This window comes from Theropithecus gelada, chromosome 20 (genome assembly GCF_003255815.1).
Source record: "Theropithecus gelada isolate Dixy chromosome 20, Tgel_1.0, whole genome shotgun sequence".
NCBI lineage: Eukaryota > Metazoa > Chordata > Mammalia > Primates > Cercopithecidae > Theropithecus > Theropithecus gelada.
In genome coordinates, this window is record NC_037688.1 from 48,279,406 (window position 1) to 48,294,844 (window position 15,439).

At 46.6% G+C, this 15,439-nt stretch overlaps 1 protein-coding gene across 10 annotated transcripts in view; it reads left to right on the top strand.

Moving 5' to 3' along the window:
* Nucleotides 1-15,439, top strand: part of ANKS3 (ankyrin repeat and sterile alpha motif domain containing 3) — a 39,712-nt gene that overhangs the window by 14,754 nt on the left and 9,519 nt on the right. For all 10 annotated transcript variants that reach the window (XM_025371152.1, XM_025371153.1, XM_025371156.1 and 7 more), the window contains one exon: nucleotides 8,323-8,458. In XM_025371152.1, coding sequence (XP_025226937.1) covers nucleotides 8,323-8,458 — 136 coding nt within the window. The remainder of the gene's footprint in view (nucleotides 1-8,322; nucleotides 8,459-15,439) is intronic.

Below are 15,439 nucleotides of genomic sequence, written 5' to 3' on the forward strand. Positions count from 1 at the left end.
TTTTTTTTTTGAGACGGAGTCTCGCTCTGTCACCCAGGCTGGAGTGCGGTGGCACGATCTCGGCTCTCTGCAACATCCACCTCCTGGGTTCAAGCTATTTTCCTGCCTCAGTCTCCTGAGTAGCTGGGACTGCAGGTATGTGCCACCGCGCCTGGCTAATTTTTTGTGTTTTCTTTTTAGTAGAGACGAGGTTTTACCATGTTAGCCAGGATAGTGTCAATCTCCTGACCTTGTGATCGGCCCGCCTTGGCCTCCTAAAGTGCTGGGATTACAGGTGTGAGCCACTGCGCCTGGCCGAATCAGAGTTTCTTTAACAATAATTTACAGATAGAATTAGGTCATTGCCAACCATTTGCTATTATGCACAGTGCTGTGCAGAATATCTTTGCACATGTGTCCGTAAACATGTGTGACCACATCTGTATGGTCCAGTACTAAAGGTAAAAGTTTTGGGTGAAGTGTAAGTACCGTCTTAATGTGGATGTTGCCAAACTGCCATCTTCCACTCCCACCACAGTAAGAATCATGCATCTTAAATTATGAAGCACTCAATAGAGTATAGAGGTAAGATAGCCTACCACACGAACCCAGTACCTGTGTGTGACACACGTTAACCTCTCACCTCATCTGCCTCAGCTCTTCTCCCATTGTGTTTGTAAAGGACACAACCAAAATCCCCTTTATATGCCTTTCTATTTCATCTGCCTTCCTCCTTTTCCAGAGGCAACCACTCTCCAGCTGCCAGTGTGTACCTCTCCGGTCCCTGATTTTATATTTTTATCACATACTGTGCATCCTTACACCATGTGTAGACTTGTTTTGAATCTTGAAAGATGGGTGTAAACCACATATCAGATTGTGTGTGTTATTCTGGGTGTAAACAGCATGTCAGATTGTGTGTGTCATTCAGCAGCATGTTGGTTCATGCAGGCAAAATGCACTCTAACAGCTCTGTGTGTGGAGGGATGCCTTAGTCACCTTCATCCTCTCCCTTATTAGTGGGCTCTTAAGTTGGGTTCCGCTTTGCTCTTCTGACAGTGCTGCCGTTGACATTTCTTTTTTTTTTGAGGCGGAGTCTCACTCTGTCACCCAGGCTGGAGTGCGGTAGTGCAATCTTGGCTCACTGCAACCTCTGCTCCTGGGTTCAAGCGATTCTCCTGCCTCAGCCTCCTGAGTAGCTGGGATTACAGGGGGGTGCCACCATGCCTGGCTAATTTTGTATTTTTAGTAGAGACGGAGTTACACCATGTTGGTCAGGATGGTCTTGAACTCCTGACCTCAAGTGATCTGCCCACTTCGGCCTCTCAAAGTGCTGGGATACAGGCATGAGCCACTGCGCCCGGCCTGCCATTGACATTTCTTACATGTCTTTTTAAGCACATGTGGGAATTTCTTTGGGAGCTTAGGATGTGTTCTTCAAAGTAGGGTCTTTGTTGTGTAAGGTGGGTGAATCTCAGTCGGTAGTGGATAGTGTGAACTTGCTTTCTTCCGTAGTGGTCCTGGTTCACACCCCTTCCCTTAGGGGGTTAGACTTCTTTTTTTTTTTTGAGATGGAGTCTCTGTCACCCAGGCTGGAGTGCAATGGCGCGATCTCGGCTCACTGCAACCTCTGCCTCCCAGGTTCAAGTGATTTTCCTGCCTCAGCCTCCCGAGTAGCTGGGACTACAGGCGCTCGCCACCATGCCTGGCTAATTTTTTTATTTTTAGTAGAGACGGGGTTTCACCATGTTAGCCAGGATGGTCTCAATCTCTTGACCTCGTGACCCGCCTGCCTCGGCCTCCCAAAATGCTGGGATTACAGGCGTGAGCCACCGCGCCTGGCCAGGATGTTAGACTTCTTTGGCTCCCATAGTCAGATGAGTGTCTCCTTTTGATTTTTGCCTTTCTCTGATTTCTGATGAGATTGAGCATCTTTTCATTTCTTAATTTTAATTTATGTTTTATTTTTTATGTTTCTGTAATACTTTATACTTTTTAGTGGCCATTCGGGTTTCTTTTTCTGCAAATAATTATTTTTTTATTTTTATTTTTTTATATAGGGTCTTGCTCGATCACCAGACTAGAGTGCAGTAGCCTTATCATGGGTCATTGCAGCCTTGACCTCCTGGGCTGGAGTAATCCTTCTGCCTCAGCCTCCTCAGGAGCTGGACTACAGGCACGCACCACCACGCCTGGATACTTTTTTTTGTAGAGACAAAATCTGACTATGTTGCCCAGGCTGGTCTTGAACTCCTGGCCTCAAGCAATCTTCCCACCTTGGCCTCCCAAAGTGCTGGAGTTACAGATGTGAGCCACCATGCCCGGCCAGATAATCTTTTGACAGATAATCCTGCTGACATGAACTAGGCTTCCTTAAGACACATCATAGAATCGATAGCCCAGAACCATGAAGACCCTCTACTTGTAAGTTTAGAGTCATTTAAAGTAGGGTAGAACTGGAGATCCTAAGACATATGTACTCTTATAATTTTTGTTTGTATGTTTGTTTCTTTTAGAGACAGGGTCTCACTCTGTTTGCCCATGCTGGAGTGCAGTGGCACGATCATAGTTTGCTGCAGCCTTGACCTCCCAGGTTCAAGGGATCCTTGCAACTCAGCCTTCTGAGTAGCTGAAACCACAAGCCTGTGCTACCACAACTAGCTGATTTAATTTTTTTGTAGAGTTGAGGTCTCACTAAGTTGCTTAGGCTGGTCTCAAACTCCTGGCTGCAAGTGGTCCTCCCACCTTGGCCTCCCAGAGTGCTGGGATTACAGGCAGGAGCCGCGGTGCTTGGCCAACAATGTGCATGTTTTTACTAGATTCCCCAAACGTTAACATTTCACCTCATTTTCTTATCAGTCTCTTTATATATAACGTGCATATGTTTTTTGAGTCATTTAAATGTAAATTGTGACATAATGCCCCTTTCCCCCTAAATATGTATTTCCTAAAAGCAAAAATGTTCTCTTTCCCAGTCAGGAACTCAGGAACTCAACACTGAGTTCTTCCTCCAGCACTTTAATCAAGAATCAAAGTGTTGGTTAGTGATTGCTTGGTGTGATGGGGCAGGACTGGCGGCAGGTGGCCTGATGGTCTGGGTGGTTTGCCTGCCGGGGAGGCTGGTGGGCAAGCCTTGCCTGGAAGCTCTTCTCTCCCACATTCTTCCTGCCACCCAGTTGTTAGAACACCTGGAGCCAGAGGAGGGGTCCCACCTGGTTTCCCAACCTGCCCCTCCAGAGCTGGGCTCCATTTCTGGAGGTGGAGAACTGGGCAAGGCTGGGCATCCTGTGCTCTTTGCTAGGGGAAGAAAGGGCTGTGGCTGCTTTCCTTGTCCCCCGTTTCCCTTCTGCCAGTGGTGCCTAGCCCCAGCAGCTCAGTCAGAGGATATGGATCTTTGTGGGCCTCTCTTTAAGAGAAAGTTGATTCGTGCCTTCTGGATAGTCTTGTTCCAGGGTTTCTAAACTCTCTGATCCCACCTTCATGTTAAAATGAATTTTGATCATGTGTCTCTTTAGTAATATGGACATTATAAAATAGGAAAAAAATCGTTTAAAGCATAAGTAGATAAAAATTTATTTTCACGTCAGCCACAGTGGCTCATGCCAGTAATCCCAGCACTTTTGGAGGCCAAAATGGGAGGATTGCTTGAGGCTGGGAGTTGGAGACCAGTCTAGGCAATACAGTGAGACCTTGTCTCCACATTAAAAAACAAAACAAAAAAAAAAATTGGCTGGGCACGTTGGCTCATGCGTATAATCCCAGCACTTTGGGACGCCAAGGCAGGTGGATCACCTGAGGTCAGGATTTCAAGATGAGCCTGGTCAGCATGGTGAATCCCCATCTCTACTAAAAGTACAAAAATTAGCTGGGCATGATGGCAGGTGCTTATAATCCCAGCTACTTGGGAGGCTGAGGCAGGAGAATCACTTGAACCCGGGAGGCAGAGGTTACAGTGAGCCGAGATCATGCCAATGCACCCCAGCCTGGGTGACACAGCAAAACTCTGTCTCAAAAAAAAAAAAAAAAAAATTAGCCAGTCGTGGTGTGTGTTTGTAATCCCAAGGAGGCTGAGATGGGAGGATCACTTGAGCTGCGGAGGTCAGGGTTGCAGTGAGCCAATGTCATCCAGCCCGGGCCACAGGGTGAGATTCTGCCTCAAAAACAAAACCGAAAATACATACTACAGTAAAGAGGCTACTGTTTTATTCTGGTTAAAACCTTAGGGTTCGTTCTATCAAACTTAAACAAGAATTTTTTTTTTTTTTTGAGATGGAGTCTCCCTCTGTCACCCAGGCTGGACTGCAGTGGCTCATTGCAATCTCTGCCTCCCGTGTTCAAGTGATTCTCCTGCCTCAGCCTCCCGAGTAGCTGGGATTACAGGTGCGTGCCACCACTCCCAGCTAATTTTTGTGTTTTTAGTAGATACAGGCTGGCCTCAAACTCCTGACCAGGTTGGTTGTTGGCCAGGCTGGTCTCAAACTCCTGACCTCAAGTGATCTGCCCACCTCAGCCTCCCAAAGTGCTGGGATTACCGGTGTGAGCCTCTGCCCAGCCAAGAAATTATTTTTTATTTTTATTTTTTATTTTTGAGACAGTCTTGCTTCGTCTGTTGCCCAGGCTGGAGTGCAGTGGCGTGATCTTGGCTCACTGCAACCTCTACCTCCTGGGCTCAAGCGATTCTCTTTCTTCAGCTTCCTGAGTAGCTAGGACTACAGACGTGCACCACCACACCTGGCTACTTTTTGTATTTTTAGTAGAGATGGGGTTCTACCACGTTGGCCAGGCTGGTCTTGAACTCCTGACCTCAAGTGATCCACCCATCTCAGCCTCCCAAAGTACTGGGATTACAGGCTTGAGCCACTGTGCGTAGCTTATAAAGTATTATTATTTTTTATTATTATTATTATTTTTTTGAGATGGAGTCTCGCTGTGTCGCCCAGGCTGGAGTGCAGTGGCCGGATCTCTGCTCACTGCAAGCTCCGCCTCCCAGGTTTACGCCATTCTCCTGCCTCAGCCTCCCGAGTAGCTGGGACTACAGGCGCCCGCCACCTCACCCGGCTAGTTTTTTTGTATTTTTTTAGTAGAGAGGGGGTTTCACCGTGTTAGCCAGGATGGTCTTGATCTCCTGACCTCGTGATCCACCCGTCTTGGCCTCCCAAAGTGCTGGGATTACAGGCTTGAGCCACCACGCCCGGCCTATAAAGTATTATTATTTATTTATTTATTATTTTTTTGGACAGAATCTCACTCTGTCGCCCAGGCTGTAGTGCAGTGGCACGATCTCAGCTCACTGCAACCTCTGCCTCCTGGATTCAAGCAATTCTCCTCCCTCAGCCTCCTGAGTAGCTGGGATTACAGGCATGCACCACCACGCTCGGCTAATTTTTGTATTTTTTAGTAGAGACAGGGTTTCACCACATTGGCCAGGCTGGTCTCGAAGTCATGAGCTGTGATCTGCCCTCCTTGTTCCCCCAAAGTGTTGGGATTACAGGCGTGAGCCACCGTGCCCAGCCTATAAATTATTTTTTAAGGCTGAAAGTTTCATAGGTAATTTTTAACCAGAGTCAAAAGTAGGATGGAGGGCAGTCTAGAAAGTAAAACTGCTTATGCTTTGTGAAAACAGTTTTTTCCTGTATCCCTGCTCAGAGACCACCTCTGCCTCCCCGACTGACTCCATGTGGGGGTCAAGGTTGAGGCCCCCCTGGTCTAATGGGAGAGACAGTTGCAGTATGGGTGGAAGCAAAACTACTTAAGGGTTGTGATTCTTTTTTTTTTGAGATGGAGTCTCCCTCTGTCGCCCAGGCTGGACTGCAGTGACGTGATCTTGGCTCACTGCAACCTCCACCTCCTGGGTTCAAGTGATTCTCCTGCCTCAGCCTCTTGGAGTAGCTGGGACTACAGGCACTTGCCACCATGCCCAGCTAATTTTTTTCTGTATTTTTAGTAGAGACGAGGTTTCACCATGTTGGCCAGGCTGGTCTCGAACTCTTGACCTTGTGCTTCGCCCACTTTGGCCTCTCAAAGTGCTGGGATTACAGGCGTGAGCCACCTTGCCCGGCCCTGCGTTTTTCTCTTAATGATGTTTTGTGCACCCTAGTCTGTGTCACTGCAGGTACTCCCACCTACCACGTAAATGGGCAGGACGCGCTCTGTTTTCTGGATATGCTCTCATGTAGCTCACTAATCGCTTATTTTAGATTCTTTCTGATTCTTACTATGCTGAATGCCACAGTGAAAATTCTAAATTGTAGTGTATGTCCTGCATTATTTCCTTAGGCGCCGCTGTACTTCAGCCTGGGTAACAGAGCGAGATCCTATCTCAAAAAAAAAAAAAGCAAACATGCTTATGATAGTACATTTTAAAAACATAGAAGATTGGACAATTGGAAAAATCTCCATCAAAAATAATAAATAACTTAAAAATAGCAACCTTTTGGGTATGTTACCGTCCAATACTGTTTTCTGTGTACTTTTATTTTATTTTATTTTATTTATTTTTTTTTTTTTGAGACGGAGTCTCGCTCTGTCGCCCAGGCTGGAGTGCAGTGGCCGGATCTCAGCTCACTGCAAGCTCCGCCTCCCGGGTTCACGCCATTCTCCTGCCTCAGCCTCCCGAGTAGCTGGGACTACAGGCACCCGCCACCTCGCCCGGCTAGTTTTTTGTATTTTTTTAGTAGAGACGGGGTTTCACCGTGTTAGCCAGGATGGTCTCGATCTCCCGACCTCGTGATCCGCCCGTCTCGGCCTCCCAAAGTGCTGGGATTACAGGCTTGAGCCACCGTGCCCGGCCGTACTTTTATTTTTTGTCTCATTTTGCAGGAGTTGTAATGTATATGTAGTTTTGTACCATGATCCTTATTTATTTTTTTTGAGACAAGGTCTTGCCCTATTGCTCAGGCTGGAGTGCAGCGGCGTGATCTCAGCTCGCTGCAGCATCCACCTCTGGGACTTAAGGGATCCTCCCGCCTCAGCCTCCTGAGTAGCTGGGACCACAGGCGTGTGCCGCCATACCCTGCTCATTTTTATTAAAGATGCTCCCCCTTTCTGGGGTCCCACCTCGTCCTCTGGGATTGGGCTCTGGCTTCCCTGCCTACCCCAGCTGCCTGGACTAACAGGAGAGCAGGACAGTTACGGTGTAGAGCAACACCAGAAACATGCTGTATTGATTAGAATTTGTTGTTTTTTCTTTTTTTCTTGTAGAGGTGGGGTCACACTGTGTTGCCCAGGTTGTTCTCCAACTCCTGAGCTCGAGCGATCCACCTGCCTTGGCCTCCCAAATACTAGGATTACAGGCATGAGCCACCTTAGTTGGCCATGATCCTTTTTCAACTTGATCATACAGCCGTTTGTAAATCTCATCATCTATGGCAATAACATAACTGGCTCCTTGTCCCCCTGAGCATTCAAGTTGTCTCTAGGTAGGTTTTCATTATTGTGAATATGTTATGCCAAACTTTTTTTTTTTTTTGAGACAGAGTCTCACTCTGTCATCAGGCTGGAGCAGTGCAGTGGCACGATCTCGGCTCACTGCAACCTCCGTCTGCTTCCCGGGTTCAACCGATTCTCCTGCCTCAGCCTCCCGAGTAGCTGGGACTTTAGGCATTCGCCACCACACCAGTTACTTTTTTGTATTTTTAGTAGAAGGGGTTTCACCATGTTGGCCAGGATGGTTTCGATCTCCTGACCTTGTGATCCGCCCACCTCGGCCTCCCAAAGTGCTGGGATTACAGGCGTGAACCACCATACCCGGCCTGTGCCAAATGCCTTTGCACACTAAAGCGTTCTCTGTATTTAGGGTTATTTCCTTAGAGTCATGGAAGTGGAATTGCTGCACCACAAGACCTGTAAATACATTATAGAGCTTTTGATCAAAGTGATGAATTCTGCTTCAGCGGATGGTGCTTTCATTCTGACTGGTTAAAAAGGCTGCTTTCATTGTGAACTGCTGTTTCCAGCTTTCTTTGAGTGAAGACAAGCAAAGCGAGTGGGACACAGCCCAGGCGCAGAAGGTGAAGGCTGGGCTCTCCCCATGGTGGCTGCCAGCCCCCTGCAAGGGAGGTCATGAGTGTGGTGGGCAGCAGTGGGAAGCCGAGAGCTGCCACAGCTGGGAGATGACTCCCCAACCCCAGCCCCCCTCATGCTTGTCACTAAAAAGAGAGTGAGAGCAAAACTTGTGGCTACGATGCAGACAAGCCTGCCTTTTTCTCATGCAGATGTGATGTTTCCCATGCAGGGAGGCAGTCAGACACCAGCATATGCCCTTCTCTCTTCCCAGCCAGCAGCCCAGGAAGGGCAGGCACTTTGAAGGAGAGGCTCCTAACCCCCTTTCACGGACATTCGCAGGGAGTCAAGGTGGATGCGAGAGACCACAGTGGAGCCACAGCCCGGATGCTGGCCAAGCAGTATGGACACATGAAGATCGTGGCCTTGATGGACACTCACTCGCTCTCTCTGCCCAAGAGCCTCTATCGGAGCCCAGGTACCCACACCTGCCAGCCGTGCCCTGCTAGGGTCTCTGGTTGTCTTCAGCTTCAGGTGACCTGGCAGAGAAAGATGTCCCCCTCTTCCCCGGCTCCCACCTTCTCCTCTGAGATTTGGCTTTGCCTCCCCCAGCTGCTTCCATGTCAAGGTTGAGGCCACTGCTCTAACAGGAGAGAAGGATGGTTATGATGGAGAGTGGCACAAAACCAGGCTGTTGTGACTGTGGAGGCTTTCTGTAGTATGCTTGACTACCGAGTCGGGGCAGGCCCCCTTAGTTTTCTGTTTTCACTGTTTCCTGGGCTATGGCTTATTCATTTTTCTGTATGAACTTGAATGTCAACTTGTCTAGCTCCTTAAAAACAGCATTGATATTTTTATTGAGATTGTGACAGTGTATAAATTAACTGTATCTTTGTGGTGTTGAGTTGTCCTGTCTAAGAACAAGGGATGTCTTCTTGTTCCAGTGTACTTTTGGGTCTTGCAGGAGGGTTTTAAATTTTCCTTCATCTATATTTTGCATATGACTAGTTTGTTCCTAAGTGTTTGATCATCTTTTTTCCTATTGTAATGGGATTTTCCCTACCATTATATCCCTTTTTTTCCCCCAAATCTCAGGGTATTAATTATTCAGTGCTATTTATTTTTTATTTCAGTAGGTTTTTGGGGAACAGGTGGTGGTTGGATATGGAATAAGTTCTTTAGTGGTGTCATTATATCATTTAACTGCATATTGTCAGTGCATTTGAAGGCAATGGATTTCTGCAAACTTTTTTTTTTTTTTTTTTGAGATGGGAGTTTCGCTCTTGTTGCTCAGGCTGGAGTGCAGTGGTGCAATCTCGCCTCACCGCAGCCTCCGCCTTCCAGGTTCAAGCAATTCTCCTGCCTCAGCCTCCAAAGTAGCTGGGATTACAGGCGTGCATTGCCATGCGTGGCTAATTTTTTGTATTTTTAGTAGAGATGGGATTTCTCCATGTTGGTCAGGCTGGTCTCGAACTCGTGACCTCAGGTGATCCACCAGCCTCGGCCTTCCACGGTGCTGGGATTACAGGTGTGAGCCACTGCGCCCGGCCCTGCAAACTAATTTTATATTCTGCTACCTTACAGAATTCTTGTATTGTTCAGGTTAGTTTTGTTACTGATTCTTTAGGGCTTTACAGGTGTACTAACATATAATCTTTAAGTATCGATGAATACACTGCTACCTGCTGATTCTTATGACTCTGACTTTGTTGAATTGCATTGTTCTTTGTTTAGTTGCTGACACCTCTAGCCCATTGTTCAGTATAGTGGAGATAGTGCGCCTCCTCACCTTGGTCCTGATCTTAGTGGAAACGCCTCATTATGTGAGAGGGAAGGCATATGTTATTTTAGCATATTAACAAAGTATTCATCAGTTCTTGTATTCTCGAGTGGTGTTTTACTGGAGTAACTATTGAATTTTGTTTCCATATCTTTGGAGACGACTGTGAATTTTCATATGGTAGCTTGTCTTCATGAACCTCGTAATAACGAATCAACTTTACATTCTTGGCATAAATCACACATGTTGTATTATTTTAATGTGTTTTTGAATTCTGTTTATTAATATTTAGTATTTCTCAATGGATACTGAGTCATAAGTGATATTGGTCTATAGTTTTCTTTCTTCTTTTTTTTTGTTTTTGAAATGGAGTCTTGCTGTGTTGCCCAGGCTGGAGTGCAGTGGCAAGATCTCAGCTCACTGCAACCTCTGCCTCCTGGGTTCAAGCGATTCTCCTGCCTCAGCCTCCCAAGTAGCGGGGATCACAGTCATGCACCACTACACCCAGCTAATTTTTGTATTTTTAGTAGAGACGGGGCTTCACCATGTTAGCCAGGCTGGTCTCAAACTCCTGACCTCTAGTGATCAACCTGCCTCAGCAGTGCTGGGATTACATGCGTGAGCCACCGCCCCCGGCGTGGTCTATAATTTTCTATTTTTGTTCTATCTTTATCAGGTACGGGTATCAATGTTATACTTCATAAAAATAATTTGGAAGTTTTCCTTTCTTTTCTGTGTTGTAGGACAATACATGTAGCATTAGTGCTACGTGGTCTTAGAAGTTTTGATAGAATCCTCCCATGAAACCATCTGGTCTCTTGCTGTGAGGTGGTTCCTTGATAATAGTTTTTTATTTGCAGAGGTCTACAAGATCATTTTTTTCTCCTTTTTTTTTTTTTTCTTTTTTGAGATGGAGTCTCACTCTGTCACCCAGGCTGGAGTGCAGTGGCGCAAGCTCCGCCTCCGGGGTTCACGCCATTCTCCTGCCTCAGCCTCCTGAGTAGCTGGGATTACAGGTGCCTGCCACCTCACCCACCTAATTTTTTTGTATTTTTAGTAGAGACGGGGTTTCGCCATGTTAGCCAGGACGTCTCGATCTCCTGATCTTGTGATCCACCTGCCTCGGCCTCCCATAGTGCTGGGATTACAGGTGTGAGCCACCGCGCCCGGCTTTTTTTTTTTTTTGAGGCGGAGTTTCGCTCTTGTTGCCCAGGCTGGAGTGCAATGGCTTGATCTTGGCTCACCACAACCTCCGCCTCCCGGGTTCAAGTGATTCTCCTGCCTCATCCTCCCCGAGTAGATGGGATTACAGGCATGTGCCATCACGCCCAGATAATTTTGTATTTTTAGTAGAGACGAGGTGTCTCCATGTTGGCCAGGCTGGTCTCAAACTCCCGACCTCAGGTGGTCTGCCCACCTGGGCCTCCCAAAGTGCTGGGATTATAGGCGTGAGCTACTGCCCCCGGCCAATTTTTTTCTCCTTTTAAAATATTCTGTTTCAGGGCCAGGTGTGGGGGCTCACGCCTGTAATCCCAGCACTTTGGGAGGCCGAGGCGGGTGAATCACTTGAGGTCAGGAGTTCGAGACCAGCCTGGCCAACATGGTGAAACCTCATCTCCACTAAAAATACAAAAATAAGCCCGTGTGGTGGTGTGCGCCAGCTACTCTGGAGGCTGAGGTAGGAGAATCACTTGAACCCAGGAGGCGGAGCTTGCAGTGAGCCAAAATCATGCCACTGAACTCCAGCTTGGCGACAAAGCGAGACTCCATCTCAAAAAAAGTAAATAGATAAAATAAAACAAGATAAAATATTCCGTTTCAGTGGTTATTTTCTCCTGTTATTATTATTATTTTTTTAGCATGGAAAATACTGATTTATTTTTTGTGACAGGGTCTCCTTTGTCACCCAGGCTGGAGTTCAGTGACCCAGTCTCGACCCACTGCAACCTCTGCCTCCCAGGTGCAAAGCGATCCTTCCACCTCAGCTCCACGAGTAGCTAGGACTGTAGGTGCACTCTACCATGCCCAGCTTACGTTTGTATTTTTTGTGGAGAAGTAGTTTTGCCATGTTGACCAGGCTGGTCTCAAGAGTCCTGAACTCAGGCAATCCACCCGCCTCAGCCTCCCAAAGTGCTGGGACTACAGGCATGAGCTACTGCACCTGACCTGGAAAATATTTATCTCATTTTTAATTGACACAAAATAACTCCATATTTATGGGGTACAGTGTATGATGTTTTGATACATGTATACACTGTGTAATGATCAAATTAGGGTAATTGGTTTATCCATCACCTCAAATATTTATCATTTCTTTGAGGTGAGAACATTTCTGTCTTCTAGTAGCTGTTTTGAGGTATACACTGTTGTTCCGTATAGTCACTCTGCTGTGAACACCAGAACTTCTTTCTTCGATCTGTCATTTTATACCTGTTGACCAGTCTCTCCCACTACCTCCCCACCCCCAACCTCTGATACCCACTCTTTTACTCGACATGCTTGACATGAGCTTTAAAAATCCTGTAAATGGGTGAGATCATGTAGTCATGTAGTCTTGTTTGTTTGGTTTTTGAGACAGGGTCTCGTTCTGTCACCCAGGCTGGAGTGTGGTGGCATAATCTTGGCTCCTGCAGCCTCCAATTCCTAGGCTCAAGTGATCCTCCCATCTCAGCCTCCTGAATAGCTGGGACTGCAGGCACCTAGCACCACACCTGACTAATTTTTTATTTTTTTGTAGAGACGGGGTCTTGCTATACTGACCAGGTTGGTTTGGAACTCCTGGGCTCAAGTGATCCTCTCACCTTGGCCTCCCAGAGTGTTGGGATTACAAGTGTGAGTCACCACACTGGCTGGCATTTGTCTTTCTTTTCCGTCTGGTTTCTTTTACTGAACATAGTCTCTCCCACGCTTATTCATGTTGCCACAAATGATCAGATTTCATTCTTTATGTCTGAATAATATTCCATTGTGTATATAAAGCCTTCTTTCTTCATTCATCCACTCATGGACTCGGTTGATTCTCTATCTAGGCTACTGTGAATAGTGCTGCAATAACAAGAGGGTGTAGATATCTCTTTGGTATACTGATTTTCTTTCTTTAGGATAAATAACCAGTAGTGGAATTGCTGGATCTCATTTCTTATATTTTAAAAAATTTCTTATGTTAAAAAAAATAGAGACAGTGTCTCACTGTGTTGCCCAGGCTGGTCTCAAACTCCTGGGCCCAAGTGATCCTCCCGCCTCAGCCTCCCACAGTGCTGAGATTATAGGCGTGAGCCACTGTGCCCGGCCTCACTTCTTATTTTGAATATTTGTGTTTGTTCCTTTTTTCCTTTTTAAGTTAAATACTAGTACTTTGTTTAGTGGAAAAACAAGAAAAACCCATCGGATTTTGATTGACTATTGAGACCTACTGATGGTTTAATTTCTGCTTTTATTTTTCTTTGGCTTACTTTGTTGTTCTAGTTTTTTGAGTTGGAAATTTCTTTCATGTTCATTGTTTCCCTTTTGTTGCTAAATGTTAGAGGCTGTGAATTTTTGCTGATTTCTGCTTTAAGTGTATTCTAAGTGTATTCTGGGGGTTCTGTATTTAATACTTTCCTTATTATTTTTCAGAAATTCTACAATTTTTATTTATATTTTCTCCTTCACCCATGAGTTGTCTAACAGAAGTCTTGTGGTTGTTTTTGTTTGTTAATTTCTTGGTGGAAGGGCCTTTTTTGATCTTGTGATTAATTTCTCATGTTATTCTGATCACCTTTATTCTAGTGTGTCTGATCAGGTAGTGTTTATAATTCTTACCTTGACAGAACTTCTTTGTCATCTTATTTATCACCTGCTGATCAATAGATGTATATTTTTTCAGATGTAGTCTCACTCTGTCACCCAGGCTTGAGTGCCCAGGCGCAATTTCGGCTCACCACAACCTCCACCTCCCAGGTTCAAGCGACTCTCCTGCCTCAGTCTCCTGAGTAGTTGTTGGGATTACAGGCGTCTGCCACCACGCCTGGCCGATTTTTTTTTTTTTGTATTTTTAGTAGGACAGCGTTTCACCATGTTGGCCAGTTGGTCTTGAAGTCCTGACCTCAAGTGATCCGCCCACCTCAGCCTCCCAAAGTGCTGGGATTACAGGCGTGAGCCACCGCGCCCGGCCCTGATCAATATTTTTTAACGTTCTGTGTTTTGCTTGAGAAGAAGTTTTCTTCTTCTATTTTCTATTTTCTGTGTATACAATTTAGCGTATCTGTGAGTATCTTATTTAGGATTATGTACTTTTAGTTCATTTTGTACAAAATTACCTATCAGTGTGTTTCTGATTTATGAAGGAAGTTGGTGTATTTTTGGTGACAGATTTTCATAACTTGTTATAGATTCACTGTGAATTACGGCTTTCAGTATTAGAAATGTCCTTCTAGGCCGGGCGCGGTGGCTCAAGCCTGTAATCCCAGCACTTTGGGAGGCCGAGGCGGGTGGATCACGAGGTCAGGAGATCGAGACCATCCTGGCTAACATGGTGAAACCCCGTCTCTACTAAAAATACAAAAACTAGCCGGGCGTGGTGGCGGGCGCCTGTAGTCCCCGCTACTCGGAGGCTGAGGCGGGAGAATGGCGTGAACCCGGGAGGCGGAGCTTGCAGTGAGCCGAGATCGCGCCACTGCGCTCCAGCCTGGGCGACACAGCGAGACTCCGTCTCAAAAAAAAAAAAAAAAAAAAAAAAAGAAATGTCCTTCTAGCCGGGCATGGCTCATGCCTGTAATCCCAGCACTTTGGGAGGCCAAGACGGGCAGATCACCTGAGGTCAGGAGTTCGAGACCAGCCCAGCCAACATGGTGAAACCCTGTCTCTACTCGAAATGCAAAAATTAGCCAGGCATGGTGGCACATACCTGTAATCCCAGCTATTTGGGAGACTGAGGCAGGAGAATCATTTGAACTCGGGAGGCGGTTACAATGAGCCGAGATTGTGCCACTGCACTCCAGCCTGGGTATAGAGGGAAACTCTGTCTCAAAAAAAAAAAAAAAAAAGTCCTTCTGTGTCATATTTAATGCGTTTTGCCCTGATTTCCACTTTGATAGCAGGATTGCAGCTCTGGCTTTTTTGTGGTTTCCATCTGCCTGTAATTCTTAAGCCGCTCTGAGGGTGTGTTGGGTGCTGAGATTCACGCAGCTGCCGTTCCCTTGCTTATTGCCACCTTTGTGCATTTGTCTTACAGCTCCCTCCCCTTTAGCTTGGATGGAAGCACAGTCTCCCTGGGGTGCTGTAGATCTTTGAGTGTGAGGGGGTGTGTGTCCACATGGCTAGCTCAGTCGCCAGGGTGTGAGCCTCTTCATGGGGAAGGACAGAGTGGCCCACGTTCAGGCCCTGAGCTCTCCCTCTTTGCTGGCCTGCCCTGAATTATCCTGTCAGTTTGCACCTGAGTGAGCAGCTCCTTTTTTTTTTCTTTTTTTTTTTTTTTTTTTGAGACGGAGTCTTGCTCTGTCACCCAGGCTGGAGTGCAGTGGCTGGATCTCAGCTCACTGCAAGCTCCGCCTCCCGGGTTCACGCCATTCTCCTGCCTCAGCCTCCCGAGTAGCTGGGACTACAGGCACCCGCCACCTCGCCCGGCTAGTTTTTTGTAATTTTTAGTAGAGATGGGGTTTCACCGTGTTAGCCAGGATGGTCTCGATCTCCTGACCTCGT